The 22,373-nt window shown below is 41.7% G+C and overlaps 1 protein-coding gene across 1 annotated transcript in view; it reads left to right on the top strand.

Moving 5' to 3' along the window:
• LOC135697643 (uncharacterized) overlaps nucleotides 1–14,060 on the top strand; it is a 338,903-nt gene extending 324,843 nt beyond the window's left edge. The window contains exon 7 of the mRNA XM_065217424.1: nucleotides 13,975–14,060. Within this exon, the coding sequence (XP_065073496.1) occupies nucleotides 13,975–14,060 (86 nt within the window). The remainder of the gene's footprint in view (nucleotides 1–13,974) is intronic.
• Nucleotides 14,061–22,373: the final 8,313 nt, after the last annotated feature.

The raw sequence follows: 22,373 nt of genomic DNA, 5'->3' as shown, positions 1-22,373 counted from the left end.
CACATGATTACCAACCGCTACGAGTCGAACGATGCAAGAAAATCTTGAACTTCCTTAAGCGAAAAAAAATCCGGTAATCCTGACTAGATCACCGACGAGAGCATGTTTACCGTCGATCCCGTATCAAATTCCAGAACCAACCGGTATATTAGTTCTCTTCCGGTAAGAGACGTGGCTGACGAGCACAAGAACGTGTATCTGACCAAGCATCCTGCTAGCGTTATGGTGTTTGGATTGGTGGCTTCCGATGGCAAAAAAAAATGACCCGGTGTTCATTCCAGAAGGCGACAAGGTCAACTCGGAGGTCTACATCGGGATTTTAAGTAAGTATGTTCTTCCGTGGATCAAAGAACAGTACGGTCCGAAGCCAAATGTTGTATTTCAACAAGATGGGGCTCCATGCCACACCTCGAACCGCACTCAGAAGTGGTTGCAGGAACATCTTCCGTTCTGGGCGAAGGATATGTGGCTGCCATCCAGTCCCGATCTTAATCCGCTGTATTACTCAATATGGCGCGTCATGAAGGCCAAGGCCTGTTCTAAACGCCACCCGAGTACAGCAAGCCTCAGACAAACATTGACCCGTACCTGGAGAGAAATGGATCCAGACTACATTATTAGAACCTGCCGTGCATTCCGGAAGCGTGTGGAGGCCGTAATTGCAGCAATTGGAAACTCGATCGATGGTTAACATAGTTTAAGACTCTGAGAAACATCCCCCCTTTGAATAAATAAATAAAAAACTCGAAAACGAAATTTTTGAGAATTTTTTTAATTTTGAAATTGCTCAATGGTGCAAACATTATCACGCATACGGTAGATGGTGTTTAAATTACAATTTAATATAATTAAAGTTCAGGCAAGTCTTGCGCGTGAGACATTTGTGTAAGAAAAATTGAAAATAGGCATACATTGAATGAGGTTTTGAAGAAAAGACGTGGAACTGGCTGGTAACACATGGCGAGGAAAGTAACGCCTGATGCTACAATTATCTGACATGGACGAACTTTCCAGTTGCTTCCCATAGAGAAAAGCACTTTTTTTTTTTTGCAGTTTCCGAATAAATAGAGGGACCGATTAGAAGGAGATGTCAGATAAGTGCCAATTTTCATGTTGACCTTCGGGCTTTCAAGTGGTAAAGTCTGTGTTTGGTTTTGATACTGGCTTTGATATGGAGATGACGTTGCGTATCGATGTTTTTATCGGGAAGCTTTTATTATACAGCGAAGGATTTTCCGATGAAAACAGGTCACTGACAACCGCTGCTTGGCAATCTCTAAGTGGATCGTATGGGAACGAGCGGCACGCTTGGATATGATTACTCAGTTTTGGTAATAGTATGCCATATAATTTAGTAAGAAGGACGGTAGTGTAGTAGTTTATACACACGAGTAGGTTTTTGGATGGATTATTTACTGAATTCTGCGTCATGGGATTGCACTAACGCGTTAGTCAACAACGGGAGCAACGATACGAACTCGCATTTAAGGGTTATAGTTTGTTTGCTGCGTGTTTTGAAGTTAAAAAGTGCAATGTCTATGTAATTTTGTTGAAAAAAATATTATTAATTTATCGATATTTTTTTCAAGGTCTACTCAGTTGTTATAAAGCTTGTATGTTTTCTTATATCAGCGAAAAACATGGCAATTCAAAAAGTAGAACTGCACCTAGACCTCTGTGCGATTGAATTTCAGGATGCGACTGATATGCGATGAATTTCCTTGATTGGACAAATTGACTTCATGTTGTTTTCACATTTTTTTTTATCATCAAAGTAATGAAAGTATACGTCAATTGACAGTCGTTAGCGTTGTTATCTCAAAATTGACGAAAATCCATATGGGACTGATATGTGATTTAGGCAGTTAACACAACACCGTTTTTGCGTTATTTTGCTTCTACCTATAGCACAACTTCACCCTCCTGATAAGGGAATGTTCTTTGAACGAAAACCTTTCAATATGTTAATGTTGTCAAAACAGTGGCTCTTTGATTTTAAATGGTCACTTGAAATGACTCAAGCATGTTTCTTGAAGTGATACATGTTTCAATCTAATTTGTGAAATATTCAGATTCTTGTTTGGATCCATGTTTTAATCCAAGGAGTGGATCATGCATGCTGAGATTTAAGAAATGCATGGTCATAATGTAAATATAGTTCCCTCCATGCTCGTGATAAGATAGCAGAGCCTATAGTTCAACAATGTTGCATCTGCCAGTGGTCAGTTAAGTCCAAAATTAACAGACTTATATGAAATTTAAACTGTATCTTATAGGAAAAAGTCTGAGACTTTTCTTGATCTGAGAGTCTTCCTAATGGCTTGCTTGATTTTAAAATCAGTTGGAGGTAAGCTGGTTTCAGCGAGAAGTCCTCACTACTGTTGTGCCTGACTTTTCCCAGGAATACTGCTTCTGGTTTCCAACGAAATTTTTTTCCGACATCATCTGTGTGTATTCCAGAGGACTTCCTCCGGAGGACGCTTTTGACTGCCACTGGAGGATTTTTTGGTATAACAACAGAAGTGCGGTAAAAATCGGTAGAACTGTTTCAAACACACCGTTGGTACTTAAGCGGTCGGCGTTCATCTCTTTTTGCCAGTGGTGGGGGGGGGGGGTGCACCCCTCACCATCCCTGTCCAAAGGAGGAGTTTGGTAAAGCGAGATGATACAACCGATTTGTACCTTCCTAAGAGTTGTCCTAGCTCGCTATCTACTCTCTATATGCAATTTTCACACTGCCGTACTCTAAACAGAACTATCAATTCTATACTTTCATCTCCTCTTCATCTATCGTATAAAAAATACCACTTTAGTCTGTTATTTGAAATCAGCATCTTCAACTATGTAACTTCACGCAGAACTGACTTGACGCAGAAGTAATACTAAACATAACGTCAAAGATTTTTTGGATTTATCCTGGATGCCACTTCTGACTTTCTCCAACTACTACTTTTGGAAGTGTTTTCTAAGCTTTCTCTGCAAGTTACTTTTGACTGACTTTCTTGAATATTTATCTCCCGACAAATTCTGCCAGCTTCCCCTGGAAGGTTCATTTAATTTGCCACGGAATACATTTCCGACTTGTCTGGAAGTTCTATGTTAAGAGGTAAACAAAGTTTCTTGGAAATTTCTCAAAAAGAAACATAAGGTCGAAGGAAAAAAGGTCTAAGAACAAAAGGTCGAATGGAAAAAATGTTAAATGGACAAAAGGTCGAATGGAAAAAAGTCGAATAGACGAAAGGTCGAATGGAATGGAATGGAAAAAAAGATCAAATTGAACTTAGAGAGACAAAATATTGTTTTCGTTTAGAGTTTAAAACAACTTTAATAAAACAATAAGCAAATTCTCCCAAAGAACTGCACAGGATTTAAAGGAAGAGCATATTTTAGAGAATGGCAGTCTCTCAAATTGCCGAGACGTACTATTTGATATTTTAATTTTCCAAAGAACTGCTCATAAACCAAGCAAACATATTTGAGAGTTAGGCGCCCATTTTATCCTCCAACAATTTGACTATTTTATCAATTTTGACTTTTTGTAAATTTAAAACTTTTGTCCATTCCACTTTTTGTTCATTCCGACGTTTTGTCCATTTAGACATTTTGTCCACTTTGACCTTTAATTCATTCCGACGTTTTGTCCATTTCAACCTATTGTCTATTCGACGTTTTGTGTTCCACCTTTTGTCTGTTTAAGTTTAATTTGACCTTTTGTCCGTTCGACCTTTTGTCCCTCTTAGTTCAATTCGACCACGGTGCTTCTGGAAGAAAAACTTATTTGAAAAAAATTTCAGTATCGCTGAAACACCCACCTCAGTGTTCACTCGGCTGTCGACAGAAGCAGACCACTCTCGATGTGTGCCACACGATCGTCTGTTTTCTCGGCAGCAACCATTGTGTGGTCCTCCTCATTGTTCTTCATCAGCAGTTCTTTCGGTCGATGCGTCGTCGACTTTGGAAAGCAACCGTTTCGTGATGAGTGTGTGAGTGCTGACCACGTTTTGCGTCCATTGCTGCAATGGACGCGCTCTGACCCTCGTTGGCGTACAGCAATTTGCCATACAATGAAACTACTGGATGCGGCTCCAGTTCTGATGGAAGAAGCTTTTTGGATAGCGGAAGATAAAGTGTTTATTGTGTTGTACCTTTTGACTATATTTTTAAGATGTATTGTATATAGTGACCAAGAATCCTCGGCTCTGTAAAGTTAATTCGGTTGAGCCTTATCAAATAAATTAATAAACAAAAAAAAAAAAAAAGAAACACCCACCAAACGAAAGCTTAGGGTAATTTCTTTTATTTGAGACTTGTATGGAAATGTTTTATATTTTTTTTTTTTTTGTATGTTTGAGTGTACATCACGTCAAAAAAATAATTCTGTCGACCATCGAAGTCATCCCGTATAAAAATCCAATAAAAATACAATGATTTTCATTGCCATTTTAACCATGATATTTACTGTCAAAACATTGGACGTTTTTGTGGATTACCATAAAATCACAACAACATTCATGGTATTTGGAAAATTAATAGTTAAAAGATGGATTGTTAAGAATCTTAAGAATTTAAAAAAAAAACTTAAAATTCAACTGTGAAAATCATTGTAATTTTGTTGTTTTATTAAAAAATAACTTCGGGATGTTTGGAAAATGAACCCATGATAAAATATTGTGATACTAGTCTCAAGGGGCACCTAATATTTCGATTGGTGTGTGTTTCAGCGATACTGTTTTTTTTTTTATAATAATGTTATCCTACCAGAGACACCGTACGACCTTTTGTCTCTTTGACCTTTTGTCCTTCGAACTTATTTCCTTCGACGTCAGAGAGGTTTGAGGTTCTCTAATTTTTTATTTAAATTTGTTGAGCGTTCTCTGAAGTTCCTCTGTCAAATTTTCTCTGATGATTCATTTGCTTTCTGACCTTCATACTGGACTTCTAAGTATTATTTTTATGATCCATTAAAAAAATCATACAGCGCCTGAATTTTCACCTCTATTCTATATTCTGTAGAAAAGAATTTCCCATACACATTTTTTTCCATGATTTGCTTTTCCATCGATCTTGTTTTCCGCACTGAGTACCAATGCTACCAACGCCACAGAGACAGCTCTCACACCTGGATCCTACCTATTGATCCAGCAAAACTCATAGAACGGGGACCAACGGCTTTACTTCCCTTCCGAAGCAAGGCTTGATCAGAGATTTTATGCCTCAGAACATCCCGGCGGTGCTGATTGGGATTGAACCCAAGCCCTTTGAGGTGAGAGGCCTTACCACTATCTTGGCGTAGTGGTTAGCATCCATACCTCTCACGCCAAAGTTACTTATTCAAATATCAGCCCCGGGCAAGTCACGAATGATGCAAGAGTTTTAAAGTGACCATAACAATAAACAAGAAAAAAGCCTTTTCCTATATTCCGATCACAACTTTGAATTCATTCTAATAAGACGCCTATGCCTGGTTTCGAAAAAAAAAAGTGGAACTTGAGGACCAATTTAAAAAGTTTACCACTTGTACGGATGTTCCGAATCTTCTAGAAGACCATCCCGTAGTCCACAGCGTCCATGTTTCTATCACAACCTCGTATTCATTCTTGTAAAACGTTTAAGAGTGGTTTCGAAAAAAACGAGGAGCTCTAGGATCAGTTTCATGAATTGATCACTTTTAACGATGTTTCGGATCGTCTGGAATACCATCCCGTGGTCCTCAGGGTTAATATTCCGGTCACAACTCCGAATTTATTCCGAAAAGACGTCTATGAGTGGTTTCGAAAAATCCACGGAGCTATAGGATTAGTTTCATGAATTGACCACTTTTACGGGTACTCCTGATCTTTCGGTCGACCATTACTTGGTCTCCAGGATCCATATTCCAATCACGTCTCCGAATTCATTCTGATAAAACGTTTATGAGTAGTTTTAGAAAAACCATGGAGTTTACGGATGTTCCGAATCTACCGGTGCACAGTGGGCAAAAATTGACAAAACCACGACTAAATTGAATATCTCGGCTGCCAAACGGTTTCAGTCAACATGTTATACATATTCTCAAGGAAAAACTCTGCTGAATCGATTGGTCGGAGACTTTTTAATACCGAGATAGAGAGCCGGGATCAGCCCGATTTCCCGATAATTTTACACTTTACTTAACGTTTATTACTGGAAATTTATATTACAAAGAATATATGGTGTAAAGACATACACCCTCAGGGAAACTCTACTGGCCTAAAGGAGGATCCAAAAAAACCGATAAAGTGGCCACATTATAAAAAATGTCCTAGAACCTTGCGATTTTTTCTATGTTTGCTCAGAATCATGAGATCAAAACGAATTTAATAAAGAATTTAAATTTTGGGGTAAAGTGGCCATATCCTGGTTCTCCGGATAATCTTACTTACCTTACCAATCAGGCTAAGGCCTTGTTGTCCGCTGCTGTCCGAAGAAGTCGTCTCCACTCTACTCGATCCATGGCCACAGTTCGCCAGCCTCGTAGTCTGCGAAGGGTCCGCAGGTCACCTTCTACTTGGTCGATCCACCTTGCCCGCTGCGCGCCTCTTCTTCTTGTTCCTGTTGGGTCGCTTTTTAGAACCATTTTCACTGGGTCGTCGTGCGGAATTCTTACGACGTGCCCAGCCCACCGTAGTCGCCCAATTTTTGCAATGTGGACGATGGATGGTTCTCCCAGCAGCTGGTGCAATTCGTGGTTCATTCGCCTCCTCCACGTTCCGTCATCCATCTACGCAACACCTTCCGTTCGAAAACACCAAGGGCGCGTTGGTCCTCCACGAGCATAGTCCAGGTATCGTGGCCGTAGAGGACCACCGGTCTAATCAGCGTCTTGTAGACAGTCAACTTCGTGCGGCGGCGAATTTTATTCGACCGGAGCGTCCTCCGGAGTCCAAAGTAGGCACGATTCCCTGCCATACGTCTTTGAATTTCTCTGCTGGTATCATTTTCGGCGGTCACCAGTGAGCCCAAATACACGAACTCATCGACCACCTCGATTTCGTCACCGTCAATCTGAACTCGGGGTGGGAGGCTGACATTGTCTTCCCTAGAACCTCTTGCTTTCATGTATTTTGTCTTTGATGCGTTGATGGCAAGTCCAATCCGTCTAGCTTCAGCCTTCAGTCTGATGTATGTTTCCGCCATCATCTCAAAGTTCCGTGCCATGATGTCAATGTCATCGGCGAAACCAAGGAGCTGGATGGACTTCCTGAATATCGTGCCACTCGTGTCTATCCCAGCTCTTCTGATCACACCTTCTAACGCGATGTTGAACAGCAGACACGAAAGTCCATCACCCTGCCGTAACCCCCTTCGAGATTCAAAGGGACTCGAGAGTGTCCCCGATACTCGAACAACGCACATCACTCGATCCATCGTCGCCTTGACCAATCACGTCAGTTTATCCGGAAATCCGTACTCGTGCATAATCTGCCATAGCTGATCTCGATCGATTGTGTCGTATGCGGATTTGAAATCGATGAACAAATGATGTGTGGGCACGTTGTATTCGCGGCATTTCTGCAGAACCTGCCGAATCGCGAAAATTTGGTCCGTGGTAGCGCGGGCACCCATAAATCCCGCCTGGTATTGCCCCACGAACTCTCTTGCATATGGTGACAGACGGCGGCATAGAATTTGGGAGAGTACCTTGTAGGCGGTGCTCAGCAGTGTGATCGCGCGGTAGTTGCAGCAATCCAACTTGTCGCCCTTTTTGTAGATTGGGCATACGACACCTTCCATCCACTCCTCCGGTATTATCTCCTCCTCCCAAATCTTGGCAATTACCCAGTGCAGCGCTCTAGCCAGTGCTTCACCACCGTATTTCAATAGCTCACTTGGTAGTTGATCTACACCAGTTGCTTTGTTGTTCTTCAGCCGACCGATCTAATCGGCTTGCGGCACGTAGCCTGTGCGCGAACTATTTAACTTCTCGTAGAACTTCCGTGTGTCGTTTACGCGGTACAGATTTTCCATCGCCTCGCGATCTCGGTCTTCCTGCTGACGCTTCTTTCTTCGGAAAACCGAGTTTTGTCTGTTCCGCGCTTGTCTGTATCGCTCCACATTCAATCTCGTGCGGTGTTGCAGCATTTTCGCCCGTGCTGCATTCTTCTCCTCTACTAACAGTTTGCATTCGCCGTCAAACCAGTCATTTTTTCGGTCCGGGATTGCAGTACCTAGTGCCGCTGCAGCAGTACTACCTATGGCTGAACGGATGTCCCTCCAGCCATCTTCAAGAGAAGCTGCACCAAGCTGCTCTTCCGTGGGTAGTGCAACTTCCAGCTGCTGCGCGTAGTCCTGGGCAACTCCGGTGTCCCGTAGTTGCTCAATGTTGGGTCGTGGCGTTCGACTTCGACGTGTGTTATGCACCGTCGAGAGTTTTGAGCGCATGCATACTGCAACTAGGTAGTGGTCCGAATCTATGTTCGCACTGCGGTACGTGCGGACGTTGTTAATGTCGGAGAAGAATTTCCCGTCGATTAGAACGTGATCGATTTGGTTTTCTGTGTGTTGGTCAGGTGATCTCCAGGTGGCTTTGTGGATATCCTTGCGGGGGAAAAAGGTACTTCGAACTACCATACCTCGAGAGGCGGCAAAGTTCATGTCGCCGATGACGATTTTGACGTCCCGTTGCGAACAGCCGTCGTACACCTGCTCCAACTGCGCATAGAACGCTTCTTTCTCGTCGTCGGGTCTCCCTTCGTGTGGGCAGTGCACGTTGATGATGCTGTAGTTGAAGAAACGGCCCTTAATCCTCAACTTGCACATCCTCGCGTTGATCGGCTGCCAACCAATCACGCGTTGGCGCATCTTACCCAGCACTACAAAGCCGGTTCCCAGCTCTTTGGTGGCGCCACAGCTCTGGTAGAAAGTAGCCGCTTGATGCCCACTTTTCCATACCTTTTGTCCGGATAACCTGGATTGACCGATAAAGTACTTACGAATTAATTTTGAAAAGAAGGCTATGAGTGGTGCCGAAAAAAAACATGGAGTTCAATTAATTGATCACTTTTACGGATGTTCCGGATCTTTCGGTCGATCATTATGTGGTCCCTAGGGTACATATACCAATAACAATACCGAATTCATTTTGATAAAACGTTAATGAGTGGTTTTAAAAATAAAACCACCGGGCTCTGGGATCATTTGCCATTTTTAAGAATGTTCCAGATCTTCTAGAGGTCCATCACGTAGTCCCCAGCGTCCATATTCCGGTCACAACTCTGAATTCATGCTAGTACGACGTCTATGAGTGGTTTCGAAAAACCACGGAGCTCTAGGATCAGTGTCATGAATGGAGCATTTTTGTCGATGTTCCGGATCTTCCAGAGGTCCATCCTGTAGTCCCCAGAGTCCACATTTCGGTTTTTACTACACATTAGTTGTAACAAGACGTCTATGAGCGGTTTCTAAAAAAAAAAAAACACGGAGCTCTAGGATCAGTTTCATGAATGGACCACTTTTACGGATGTTCTGGGTCGTCCGGAGGACCACTCTTGTGACTTCCCGAATGCAAAATTTTCCTAAAATGTGGTCATTCATCTTGTTAATAACTTTTCAAAAGACACCAGGAAGTTATCTCTTCAAATTACCCTACAATAAGTGTTTGACCCCAATTTGCCATAATCCTATATGCTGCGTGTATTCGTTAATGCCGGTTCCCATTGTGCGGTCCCTATTAACCGTACTATAGGAATATGACTGTATCTTGAAATCCTAACCATTACGAAGTCAGGACATCTACATGAAGTCCCTCACGTACCGTATGCGTGATAATGTTTGCACCACTAAGCAATGTCAAAATTCAAAAAATTCTCAGAAATTTCGTTATAAAGTTTTTTTAATTTATTCAAATGGGGGATGTTTTTTTAGAGTCTTAAACTATGTTAATCATCGGTCGAGTTTCCACTCGCTGCAATTACGGCCTCCACACGACAAGTTCTAATAATGTAGTCTGGATCAATTTATCTCCAGGTACGGGTCAATGTTTGTCTGAGGCTTGCTATACTCGGGTGGCGTTTCGAACAGGCCTTGGCCTTCATGACGCGCCATATTGAGTAATCCAACGGATTAAGATCGGAGCTGGATGGCGGCCACATATTCTTCGCCCAGAAAGGAAAATGTTCCTGCAACCACTTCTGAGTGCGGTTCGAGGTGTGGCACGGAGCCCCATCTTGATGTAGACCTCCGAGTTGACCTGGTGACCTTCTGGGATGAACACCGGGTCCTTTTTTTTTGCCATGGGAAGCCACCAATCCAAACACCATATCGCTAGCAGGATGCTTGGGCAGATACACGTTCTTGTGCTCGTCGGCCACGTCTTTTACCGGAAGAGAATTAATATACCGTCGGTGAACAGGATAACCGGATTTTTTCGCTTAAGGAAGTTCAAAATTTTCTTGCATCGTTCGACTCATAGCTCCCGGATGGGGTTGGTAATCATGTGAGTTTTTTCCGCACTGGATTCACCCGAATCTTTCTTTTGATAGTAGCGATAACCCTCGGAGCCCGAGTTGACCTCGGACGACCTGTGGCCACCTTTGTGGATAGTTGTCCTTTCTTTTCTCAGTCTAAAACCCTTTTGACGGTACACCGGGACACTCCCACGGCGATTGAAATGTCTTTTTGTGACATTTGCGCGTGGGACAAATCACAAATACGCTGCCACTTCGTCATGGTGCAACTATCAAACTAAGTAAATCGTTTTCTTTTATACACTGCCTACAACGGTATAAGCTGTAAGGTTACGTGCATGCAAAGAAAACCAAGGCATTGTATGCACAGGTGAAACGGGAACCTTATTTGTACGATCGTGCAAACATTATCGCGTATACGGTAGACTATTGTCACGTAGTGAGAGAATTCTGAACTAGCTAACGCACACATTTTAAGACATTGAACAACTTTCCCGAAGACGGAAATATTCTAAATAGTAAGGATCTTACGATAAATTTTATACAGGAAATTGACTTGCACATTAGCGCCACGTAGTGAGAAAATTCTATATTGCTGTTCTCTATTCACTTTGACCTACTGTTTAATTTTGCCGAAGACAGTATCGTTTTATATGCCAGGATCATGATATATTCCATGTGACCGTCTTACCTTTAGGGGTGGCCAACCTTACCTCGCATGATTTTTTTCTTTCATTATTGAGTATGTTTTTTTATTCGTGATAAAACATCATCAAATACAAAGGACATTTTCTGAAAATCTACGTAATTAGGGAAAGTACTCTAAAGTTCAATAATCACTAAAATTATCGCAGAAATTTTATACTTGGTTACATTTTACTTTAAGCTTTGGGTGACCGTGTTACTCCGTCGTCTCCTAAATATCTAGAGCGCTTTGCTAAGTGCCGATAGCTTATCACAATTTCTGGTTGTTAATGGGCATTGCTTACACTAAGCTAAAATATTTCAAAACCTGTTCACGTGGTTTCTCAACAGCCCCATATTATATGTTTTACCATGTGCCATACATGTGAAATCAATCAGGAGTAATATTTAACAACTTTCACGATTACACTATGTTTTAATGATCATAACAAGTAACCTGCGTGAGTGATATCCCAAGCATCTCCTGGTTTTGAAATAGTCATGTAAATGATGATTTCAATATAGACCAGATAAAAATTCACATTTCATTCCCCAACAGAAATGTTGATCCAAAGCGTCGATTTATTTTTATGTAAATTAGTCCAATTTTATGACTGCTAAATGCCTCGCAGTGATTTACGATCCATACATATGTGGATTTAATAAAACCTAAGTCAATACGACGAATGATCATTCCCAATGAGGTTAGATCAACGGTTGCTTCTTTCCCCAACGATCATCACGTTGCGTCAGTCAGTGGCATTAGTATTCAAAGCGTCAGCCACCCGATTAGAATGAATCACCTTGTTTATTACTCATCGAACCAGTTGAATCCTTGCATCCACCGTGAATACAAAGTAGGGCACACAAAGATCGCAAAATCGATCACTGACCATTCGCGAGCACTAGCCCAAGCTAATGTACATCATTCGACCCTGGAATCCGCGTGGTTTCCGGTCCTGCCCCAATGACCCACAATGAGTGTCCGTAGTTCTTTGTTTTACGTAATCTTCTCGATCAGCGCAGCGCTCTTGCAACAAGCAAGGGCAAGCCCGCCGCGCCATCTTCGACCATGACTCATCTGAAAATATGACAAACGTAAAACAAGCCAACAATCGCAGAGATGCTGGCTGAAATGGTAGGTCACCACCGCTGATCGGTGCTGCAGCGTTGGTGGAGTCCCATTCCCGTTAGGACCCGTTCGGTAATTTCTTCGATTTGGGTAATGAACTCGATTGGAAAATTAATTTCCTTCGGAGCACATTTGCGCCCCGCGTCTCATCCCCCATGCAAGGTTAATTGATTACGTAGCCATTCGAAATGCGAAAGGCACTTATTTTCGAATCCGCGAACTGCTCCACCTGGAAGATCTGGGACAAAAAGACACAACAAGAACATTTTTCTGCTCACTTCATCTAATCAAACTCGCTGAATAAATCAACTCCCCATGACCAATGTACTAAACTAAGAGGTACGTCTACGAATCGTACAAGCACTGGAACGGTATCGAAATGGATGATAAATGTTAGTTCTAGATTTCGTGTACACACAGGCACCGGCTGATGTAACCAATAAAGCACGAAGCGAGCGGAGCGAGTCGGAATGAATAATCATCGAATCTTGTTGGTTGTTGATTATTGTGCGCTGGTTGGGCTCCACTCGATGAGGGTGACGACTTGGAGTTGGATAAATATCCCGGAACGATGGGACTTCACGCTGTGATTCGATACAACAAACGGCATCGACGGAGTGCGGAGAGTATCATCTCAATCGATTATCGACAAGTGTTGTTGGCGCAATAAAATTCTTTTCCCATTCTTTGTGGCGTGTTGTACCCGGGCGAGGGATGGGGAAGGATCAGGTATTGCGCAATGAATTGTGTATGTGTGGACACGGTGCAGAAGAGACTGGTATAAATTTGTGCGTGTCTTACGATGAAACGAGATAGGCCACAATGACTTGTACATGAGGAATACGAGTGGAAAAGTTTCCCGTTGAGGGAGACATTTCCGTTCAGCTGAAGGGTTTATGGATTGTTCACTGTTATAATCATTGCATTGAACAGTGCTGAAATCTATAAAATGAAGCTGAATTCAACATTGACTCAAAGGTTTTACCCGGTTCTGCGTATGCAACTAAATTACATTACCACAGTTGAACTTTATCCTTCTTGAATACAAAGAACTAAGTGTACTAGTTAGGCTATATATCTTATAGAACGTCAAGAGCTTTAAAATCATCGGTTCCTATGGTCAGGAACCACCGCTGCTTATGACAAAAAAGCTGACTCACATCCGCAGATGCTCTAAAATTTGCATCCTCTACTGCAGATGTTCTCCTTGACTCGTGCTTAGCCGTATCAACATTTATCCAAACTTGATTATGCAAACATCCAGCTGTTGGAAATCCCAAGAGCTTACAAATACACTCCACCAAGGAAAAAAAGCAACTGGAGGAAATAAACACACCATTCGAAAATCCATACACTTCGAACCTGTTGAGGTGCCACGCCAAAAACAAACGAAAATCTCACGGCTACTCAATGCACACTTGAAATTAATTAATTAAGCAATTAGACTTAATTAGGACCCCAACGCTGGAAAGGCTGGCGTCCCCTCCAACCGCTGACGTTCGCCAACAACAACAACAACAACAACAGCAACACACATGACCGTTGCCACCGCTACTGCCAATTGCACCACCAATAGGTGCTCAGGCAGAAATTAGCTTTAATGATCTTTATTAGTTTTAACTTTAAGATTTGTGTTTCCCTTCCACCCCCTCTCAATACAAATTAAAAAAAAACCCTACGCAAAAATTTTGATTTGCTCGTATTATCATTACTCTGTCTCTTTTCTGCTTTCAGGTAAGCACTGGACGACGACGATGATGATGATGATGAAGATAATGATGGGGAAGACATTCTCGGAAAGTAAACAGTTGCACCACTGAGTCACTGGCACTGACCGACCAAGCTCGGGGAGGTATGTGGAGTTGATCTTTGCTTCTCTTTTTTTTTTCGTTTCGTCGAACGATTTGGCAACTTGAAGATTGAAATTTGTTTTTCGAGCTTCTCAAGTGTGTGGTACTCGATCGGAAAGGGGTTTGTTTTATGGTGTTTTTGTTTTAACATATATGTATACTACCCGAGGGTCGGCTATTGGGCAACGGTTAATAAGTACGTCAAGGTCACGAGCAGCCGCTTCGGTTCACGTGGGGGCCCTTTATCGCTCGGTTGCGGTACCGGTTGTTGGAATGCCAAGTGGTACCAGAAGGTAATTTAGCTCGTATGAATGATGCTGGGGTGTCACTGATTGGCTGCGGATAATTGAGTGTGCGAGTTTGCTTAGAATTATGATCAAATTTGGAGTTTGACCGTACTGGAGCTTGGTGAGGTGAGCGAGAGATCAAACGTTTCCAAGGGTGATCTGAGTGGTGATTGCGTTGATTAGATTGATCATGTAGATAATAACGGCAGAGGATGTTATTACTCTAAATTGGTTGAAAGTTTCTCAACCTGATTAGTAACAGGTGTATGTTTACCTCTGAGTTAGTGTTGGATGCAAAACACATGTTTGGAATGCTCTGAACTTTTTGCCTTTAGAATCTTTGTAATATCATACTGAGCACAAATGTGAAATTTTAAAAGGCAATTGACACCGTGATCAAAGATATCTTTGAAAAATATCATAATTATCTTCAAATATCAAAAAATCAACAGCTAGGAGCACTGACACTGTAATGGGGTGGGTTTAGGGTTCAAGCCTCCTTTCTACCAGAGCCTTGAGGTAAATATAAAATTGTCTTAGTATACAAAATATTGGTCAACTTAAACACTTTTTCATATGCACAGAATGGACATCGATTTTAGCGATTTTTACTAAAATACCGAAAGTAAGTTTTTATATTAAAGATCCCCGGTGAAAATGTTGTGTTGAAGTATCAAAATGCATGGGAAAGTGTTTTTTTTTTTCGCTGGGGTTTGGGAATTACAATTTTTAGTATTCAATTCATAATAACAAGCACCCCCCTCCATGTTTTATTGAGATATTTTTCACGACTTCTAACGAAAAAGTCCTGCTACTTTACCTAGAAGTTAATTCTAGACTTGACCTGGAATTTTTTTTTTCTGACTGATATTTACGATTAATCTTGAAAACTCCTTCCAAGGCTCACCAAAGGCCCTGCTGACATGCCCCGGAAATGTCTACTGATTTCTTCTGGAAGTTTCTCTAAACTTTTACTACCAGTTTCTTCCGACTTGCCTCGGAAATTTTTTCCGTCTAGGATATCAGGAGTCTATCAGCTTCCTCTGAAAGTTTCTTCTCACTTTCTTCGGATGTTTTTTTCTGGCTGCTCTGGAAGCTCTTTCCATCCTTTTCAAAAAGTTTTCATTAGCATCTATCGATTTATACCGACTGTAACATGGTCACATCACATGGAAGTCTAGTCGCATAGGAGCAGTGTTGTGAAAATCACTTGTATCACAAATATCACGCCAACCAATTATCAGCACTGAATAAAGCTCATGACATTTGATATTTTTAAATATGCCACTCATTTGAGTTATTGACAACTCAAGCAATGCAACATTACAACTCAGCAGTCATTTATTCTTGTCTTTTTTCACTTTCAAAGGATTATACCCATGCACTTTCCATTCAATGAAACGAAATACACAAATGTTTCCTTTTGAGTACAACTCCTTTGAGTGGTATCACTGTGCGCCAGCTACCACTCAGCGATTACATTCTATATACGCGAGTATTGATGTTCCGAAAGTGAGGATAACAATAACAAACCAATATTTTTGGCTAGTGCGAAAGTGAGGATAACAAACTTCTCACTTGACAATGGGATTACTCAAGTGTGCACTCCAACTTTATAGTACCCATTAATGAGTACAATTTAACCCATTTTGAAGTACAATAGATTAACCAATTAAATGGGTAAAATAACAAATATATTTACCCATTAATGGGTTATAATGACTCATTAATGAGTAACTTTTTTACCCTTTAAATGGGATAACTTGCTTTAATTCAAAATGGGTGAAATTGTACCCATTAATTTGTACTTTTCAATGACAGTATGCTTGTTATAAACGTCAAAAAGGTCAATGAAAAACAAACTGTCAAAACGACCAGCAGCAAGCAGCTATAAACTATGTTCAGATAAACAGATCGTGTGTTCTAAATTTGCCGCCTCTTTCTTTCCTAAGTTGTTCTTATGAATCATTTACGTAACGTTTTTTTCCGCTCTTCCTGGTAAGATGACACCCATCGTCCTTTGTCACTTAAATAGTTGCTCCATTTTCACTTTTTAATGTTTCAAGTTTTATTGACGATGCCTGTAAACAATCGATGTTGTTCTGGACATGCCAATCACGTACCTCTTATGGAGTTGACGTGAATTGCGATTCCAGGAGTACACCAAGGCAAAAGCTTAATCAACATTCTGTCAAATCCGACATGCGATATTACAAGCGTTGATTTGAATCCAATTGCGGATCAACCACTGGAATTGTCAATCGCAAAATTGGATGAATTACGCAGACTAATTCCATATATCAAGCAAAAAGATTATAACGCAACCGAGTACACAACATTCCTTTAATATTTAGAACCAGCAAGAACAGGAAGAAGAACAAATAATATTCGGAGTGATTTGAGATTTGGACGTAGTTGCTTTTGTAAACAAACGCTTCACTTGACGATTCCTCGCGAACAAAAGCTCAGCCTAGAAAATTAACAACACAAACAGGCAAAGGAATATTTAATCAAGCATGTCGTGTATTTTGATCCCGAGATTGGACTTTTCTTCGCGAGAAGTCGGTGATTGACGTGTTTGTTTACAAAAGTAATTACGCCCAAATCTCGAAGTTCTCCGGATATGGTTGTAGAGCACTTTGATGTGGATCTCCATCCACTGGAGGACAACGATGTAGATTTGATCGAATAACATGAATTAATGTAAATTTTTGATGAACAGCTGGAGCTAATAAATGTCAAACAAATCATGTGGAATGAAAAAAAAAAGGTTGTTCATAAAAATATATCCGATTATAAAAAATATGGAAATTTTCCATACACTTGCATTTGCCCTGCATACATCAGAAGTAAATTATCAGTTGTTAAGATAAACATTGCTTAATAATTAAATTGACAGAATAGTAGGTTTAAGACCATAAACAATTACAAATAATGTTGTAATTGTAATTATCTGACCTCTAAACCGTATTCTTACTAAGGTCCTAAGTAACATTAATCTTGGCAATCAGACCAATTTGACAGGCCCTAACTGATACTGAAAAAAAGGTTCTATGTAACAAAACCACGAGTTATTACTGAAAGTCTGTCTGTCTGTCTGTCTGTCTGTCTGTCTGTCTGTCTGTCTGTCTGTCTGTCTGTCTGTCTGTCTGTCTGTCTGTCTGTCTGTCTGTCTGTCTGTCTGTCTGTCTGTCTGTCTGTCTGTCTGTCTGTCTGTCTGTCTGTCTGTCTGTCTGTCTGTCTGTCTGTCTGTCTGTCTGTCTGTCTGTCTGTCTGTCTGTCTGTCTGTCTGTCTGTCTGTCTGTCTGTCTGTCTGTCTGTCTGTCTGTCTGTCTGTCTGTCTGTCTGTCTGTCTGTCTGTCTGTCTGTCTGTCTGTCTGTCTGTCTGTCTGTCTGTCTGTCTGTCTGTCTGTCTGTCTGTCTGTCTGTCTGTCTGTCTGTCTGTCTGTCTGTCTGTCTGTCTGTCTGTCTGTCTGTCTGTCTGTCTGTCTGTCTGTCTGTCTGTCTGTCTGTCTGTCTGTCTGTCTGTCTGTCTGTCTGTCTGTCTGTCTGTCTGTCTGTCTGTCTGTCTGTCTGTCTGTCTGTCTGTCTGTCTGTCTGTCTGTCTGTCTGTCTGTCTGTCTGTCTGTCTGTCTGTCTGTCTGTCTGTCTGTCTGTCTGTCTGTCTGTCTGTCTGTCTGTCTGTCTGTCTGTCTGTCTGTCTGTCTGTCTGTCTGTCTGTCTGTCTGTCTGTCTGTCTGTCTGTCTGTCTGTCTGTCTGTCTGTCTGTCTGTCTGTCTGTCTGTCTGTCTGTCTGTCTGTCTGTCTGTCTGTCTGTCTGTCTGTCTGTCTGTCTGTCTGTCTGTCTGTCTGTCTGTCTGTCTGTCTGTCTGTCTGTCTGTCTGTCTGTCTGTCTGTCTGTCTGTCTGTCTGTCTGTCTGTCTGTCTGTCTGTCTGTCTGTCTGTCTGTCTGTCTGTCTGTCTGTCTGTCTGTCTGTCTGTCTGTCTGTCTGTCTGTCTGTCTGTCTGTCTGTCTGTCTGTCTGTCTGTCTGTCTGTCTGTCTGTCTGTCTGTCTGTCTGTCTGTCTGTCTGTCTGTCTGTCTGTCTGTCTGTCTGTCTGTCTGTCTGTCTGTCTGTCTGTCTGTCTGTCTGTCTGTCTGTCTGTCTGTCTGTCTGTCTGTCTGTCTGTCTGTCTGTCTGTCTGTCTGTCTGTCTGTCTGTCTGTCTGTCTGTCTGTCTGTCTGTCTGTCTGTCTGTCTGTCTGTCTGTCTGTCTGTCTGTCTGTCTGTCTGTCTGTCTGTCTGTCTGTCTGTCTGTCTGTCTGTCTGTCTGTCTGTCTGTCTGTCTGTCTGTCTGTCTGTCTGTCTGTCTGTCTGTCTGTCTGTCTGTCTGTCTGTCTGTCTGTCTGTCTGTCTGTCTGTCTGTCTGTCTGTCTGTCTGTCTGTCTGTCTGTCTGTCTGTCTGTCTGTCTGTCTGTCTGTCTGTCTGTCTGTCTGTCTGTCTGTCTGTCTGTCTGTCTGTCTGTCTGTCTGTCTGTCTGTCTGTCTGTCTGTCTGTCTGTCTGTCTGTCTGTCTGTCTGTCTGTCTGTCTGTCTGTCTGTCTGTCTGTCTGTCTGTCTGTCTGTCTGTCTGTCTGTCTGTCTGTCTGTCTGTCTGTCTGTCTGTCTGTGTCTGTCTGTCTGTCTGTCTGTCTGTCTGTCTGTCTGTCTGTCTGTCTGTCTGTCTGTCTGTCTGTCTGTCTGTCTGTCTGTCTGTCTGTCTGTCTGTCTGTCTGTCTGTCTGTCTGTCTGTCTGTCTGTCTGTCTGTCTGTCTGTCTGTCTGTCTGTCTGTCTGTCTGTCTGTCTGTCTGTCTGTCTGTCTGTCTGTCTGTCTGTCTGTCTGTCTGTCTGTCTGTCTGTCTGTCTGTCTGTCTGTCTGTCTGTCTGTCTGTCTGTCTGTCTGTCTGTCTGTCTGTCTGTCTGTCTGTCTGTCTGTCTGTCTGTCTGTCTGTCTGTCTGTCTGTCTGTCTGTCTGTCTGTCTGTCTGTCTGTCTGTCTGTCTGTCTGTCTGTCTGTCTGTCTGTCTGTCTGTCTGTCTGTCTGTCTGTCTGTCTGTCTGTCTGTCTGTCTGTCTGTCTGTCTGTCTGTCTGTCTGTCTGTCTGTCTGTCTGTCTGTCTGTCTGTCTGTCTGTCTGTCTGTCTGTCTGTCTGTCTGTCTGTCTGTCTGTCTGTCTGTCTGTCTGTCTGTCTGTCTGTCTGTCTGTCTGTCTGTCTGTCTGTCTGTCTGTCTGTCTGTCTGTCTGTCTGTCTGTCTGTCTGTCTGTCTGTCTGTCTGTCTGTCTGTCTGTCTGTCTGTCTGTCTGTCTGTCTGTCTGTCTGTCTGTCTGTCTGTCTGTCTGTCTGTCTGTCTGTCTGTCTGTCTGTCTGTCTGTCTGTCTGTCTGTCTGTCTGTCTGTCTGTCTGTCTGTCTGTCTGTCTGTCTGTCTGTCTGTCTGTCTGTCTGTCTGTCTGTCTGTCTGTCTGTCTGTCTGTCTGTCTGTCTGTCTGTCTGTCTGTATGTCTGTCTGTCTGTCTGTCTGTCTGTCTGTATGTCTGTCTGTCTGTCTGTCTGTCTGTCTGTCTGTCTGTCTGTCTGTCTGTCTGTCTGTCTGTCTGTCTGTCTGTCTGTCTGTCTGTCTGTCTGTCTGTCTGTCTGTCTGTCTGTCTGTCTGTCTGTCTGTCTGTCTGTCTGTCTGTCTGTCTGTCTGTCTGTCTGTCTGTCTGTCTGTCTGTCTGTCTGTCTGTCTGTCTGTCTGTCTGTCTGTCTGTCTGTCTGTCTGTCTGTCTGTCTGTCTGTCTGTCTGTCTGTCTGTCTGTCTGTCTGTCTGTCTGTCTGTCTGTCTGTCTGTCTGTCTGTCTGTCTGTCTGTCTGTCTGACCCTTATAGACTCGGAAACTACTGAACCGATTGGCGTGAAAATTTGTATACAGGGATTTTTGGGGCCATGGAAGGTTCTTATGATGGTTCGAGACCCCTCCCCCTTCTGTAAGGGGGGGCTCCCATACAAATGAAACAGAAATTTCTGCATAACTCGAGAACTAATCAAGCAAATGGAACCAAATTAGGCATGTGGGGGCGAGTGTGGGGGTATACGGAGATAATCATAGGGGGTAGCCCCTTAGATAATAGGGGGGGGGGGCTACGTACAATATAGCATGCTTTTTTTAAATCGGCGCATAAACTCAAGCTTATATTGAATCCCGAGCAAGACCGGGCACACTCAGCTAGTTATGAATAAAACAATAAAATAAACACTTCAATCTTTTAGTTTTTTTATGCATTTGAGAAAAAAAAATCTAAAATTGTTTTGTATCGTAATTAAAAATGACATTTAAAAATATATTGCAAAAAATTCAGAGTATTTTTTCTCTAATCAGCTTCAATGTCAGATAGGACCATTTGAAATGTTTGTCTTGAATTATCTTAATGACAGAATTCACGGTTGATTCAATGGCCGTGCGGGTGTGAGTGTTATAAGTAGAGGGACAAAATTTCACGTGAGTTTTTATTATGACTCAAGCGAGTTTTTCTATCATTTGAGATTGTAACGATTGATGTGTTGAGTGAGTAACCATTGCATATCACTAGTAATATCGGATCTATTGTGAGAGCAAATAGATATTTTTTTTATCATGATTGGAACAACACTGCATAGAAGTATTGAGCAAAAACCCAAAACTTTTTTTTTATTTGTTTTCCGTGCTGAGCACCAAACCGACGCCAGGAAGGCAGCTCCCACACCTGGACCCTACCTACCTATCCACAGCCCATACAAATAAAAAAAATGTATGGACTATTATTTACGCTTGATGAGGGGGGGGGCGGGGGGTTATTAAAAAAAAAACGTCTACGTAGTTAATTAACAACCCCCTATGACAAAAAAAAATGCGATAAGGAACAAAACTACCTATTTTTACGAAATTCTAAGAACCACTGTATCGTTTTGCTATTGAATGGCTTTATTTATATAGATTGTTTATAGGGGAAATGCAGGTAATGTCGGCCTAAATGTCCCTTATTTGGGCCCATACATAAATTCAGTAATCGACTAAATTTTCAATAGCAACCAAAAATATCCATTAGTAACGTACCAATAACGCGTTCATCTAGATAAAATTGATAAATAGCAGACTTTTAGCGATGGGCCCAAATTTGGGACATGTAGGCCGACATTACCTACATTTCCCCTATAAAGTATTATTTTTCAACTGCTTTCTCTCTAAATCGAACAGCTTCCATAGAATTAAGTGCCACTGGATAGGAACCATATCACAGAGAATATTTTTTTTTCTGAAATTTCCAATCTTATCTTAGATACTTAGTCAACCGAAATTTGTTGAAGTACATTTTATTTTATTTTGTTCGAATTGGAGTCTGAGTCGATAAATGGTTCAAATGTTCGCCTATGGATCTAAAGATTGGAATATGGATAAAAATCGATATTCTTCAATTCTACTTAGAACAATGCGTCATCTGAACAATACCCAAGGAAATGTTTGGTTCACTTTCTCACTAATGAATCCTGTACACTAGACTGATGTAACATTTGAAATTTTCGCTCCACAGTGCTCAAACGGTTCCAAATTGGGTCCCAATTAGTCTCCCAAAATTTTAACTTATTTGTTAAGAAATTTACTTGGCAAACCATTTGAAGTTTATATGGAAATTACTATGGGAAAACAAAACTTTTTGTTCATTGTCTTCTAGCCTTTAATATATTGTACTGTTTAAAAATTCTATTGCTATTTTTATGGGAATTTTTTTCATCTACAACTTTGCAGGCAATTGTTCTTCAGCCAAACGTCAAATTAGATATTTATTAATTGTTTAAGAGATTGATAATCTTATGGCAAGGTTAAGTATTATGCAATGCGACATAGTAGCCATGATTTTTGTCCTCTATTCAACACCAATGTTGCCTGCTGAACAGTTGATTGCGCATAATCATAAGACATCAGTGACTTGAATCATTAATAATTTTTGTTCCTTACATTTGAT

The sequence above is a fragment of the Ochlerotatus camptorhynchus genome, unplaced genomic scaffold (assembly GCF_037179485.1).
Source record: "Ochlerotatus camptorhynchus isolate MF236.1 unplaced genomic scaffold, CSIRO-AGI_Acam_v1.1 ptg000077l, whole genome shotgun sequence".
Classification (NCBI taxonomy): Eukaryota; Metazoa; Arthropoda; class Insecta; order Diptera; family Culicidae; genus Ochlerotatus; species Ochlerotatus camptorhynchus.
This window is presented reverse-complemented; position numbering and strand designations above follow the sequence as displayed.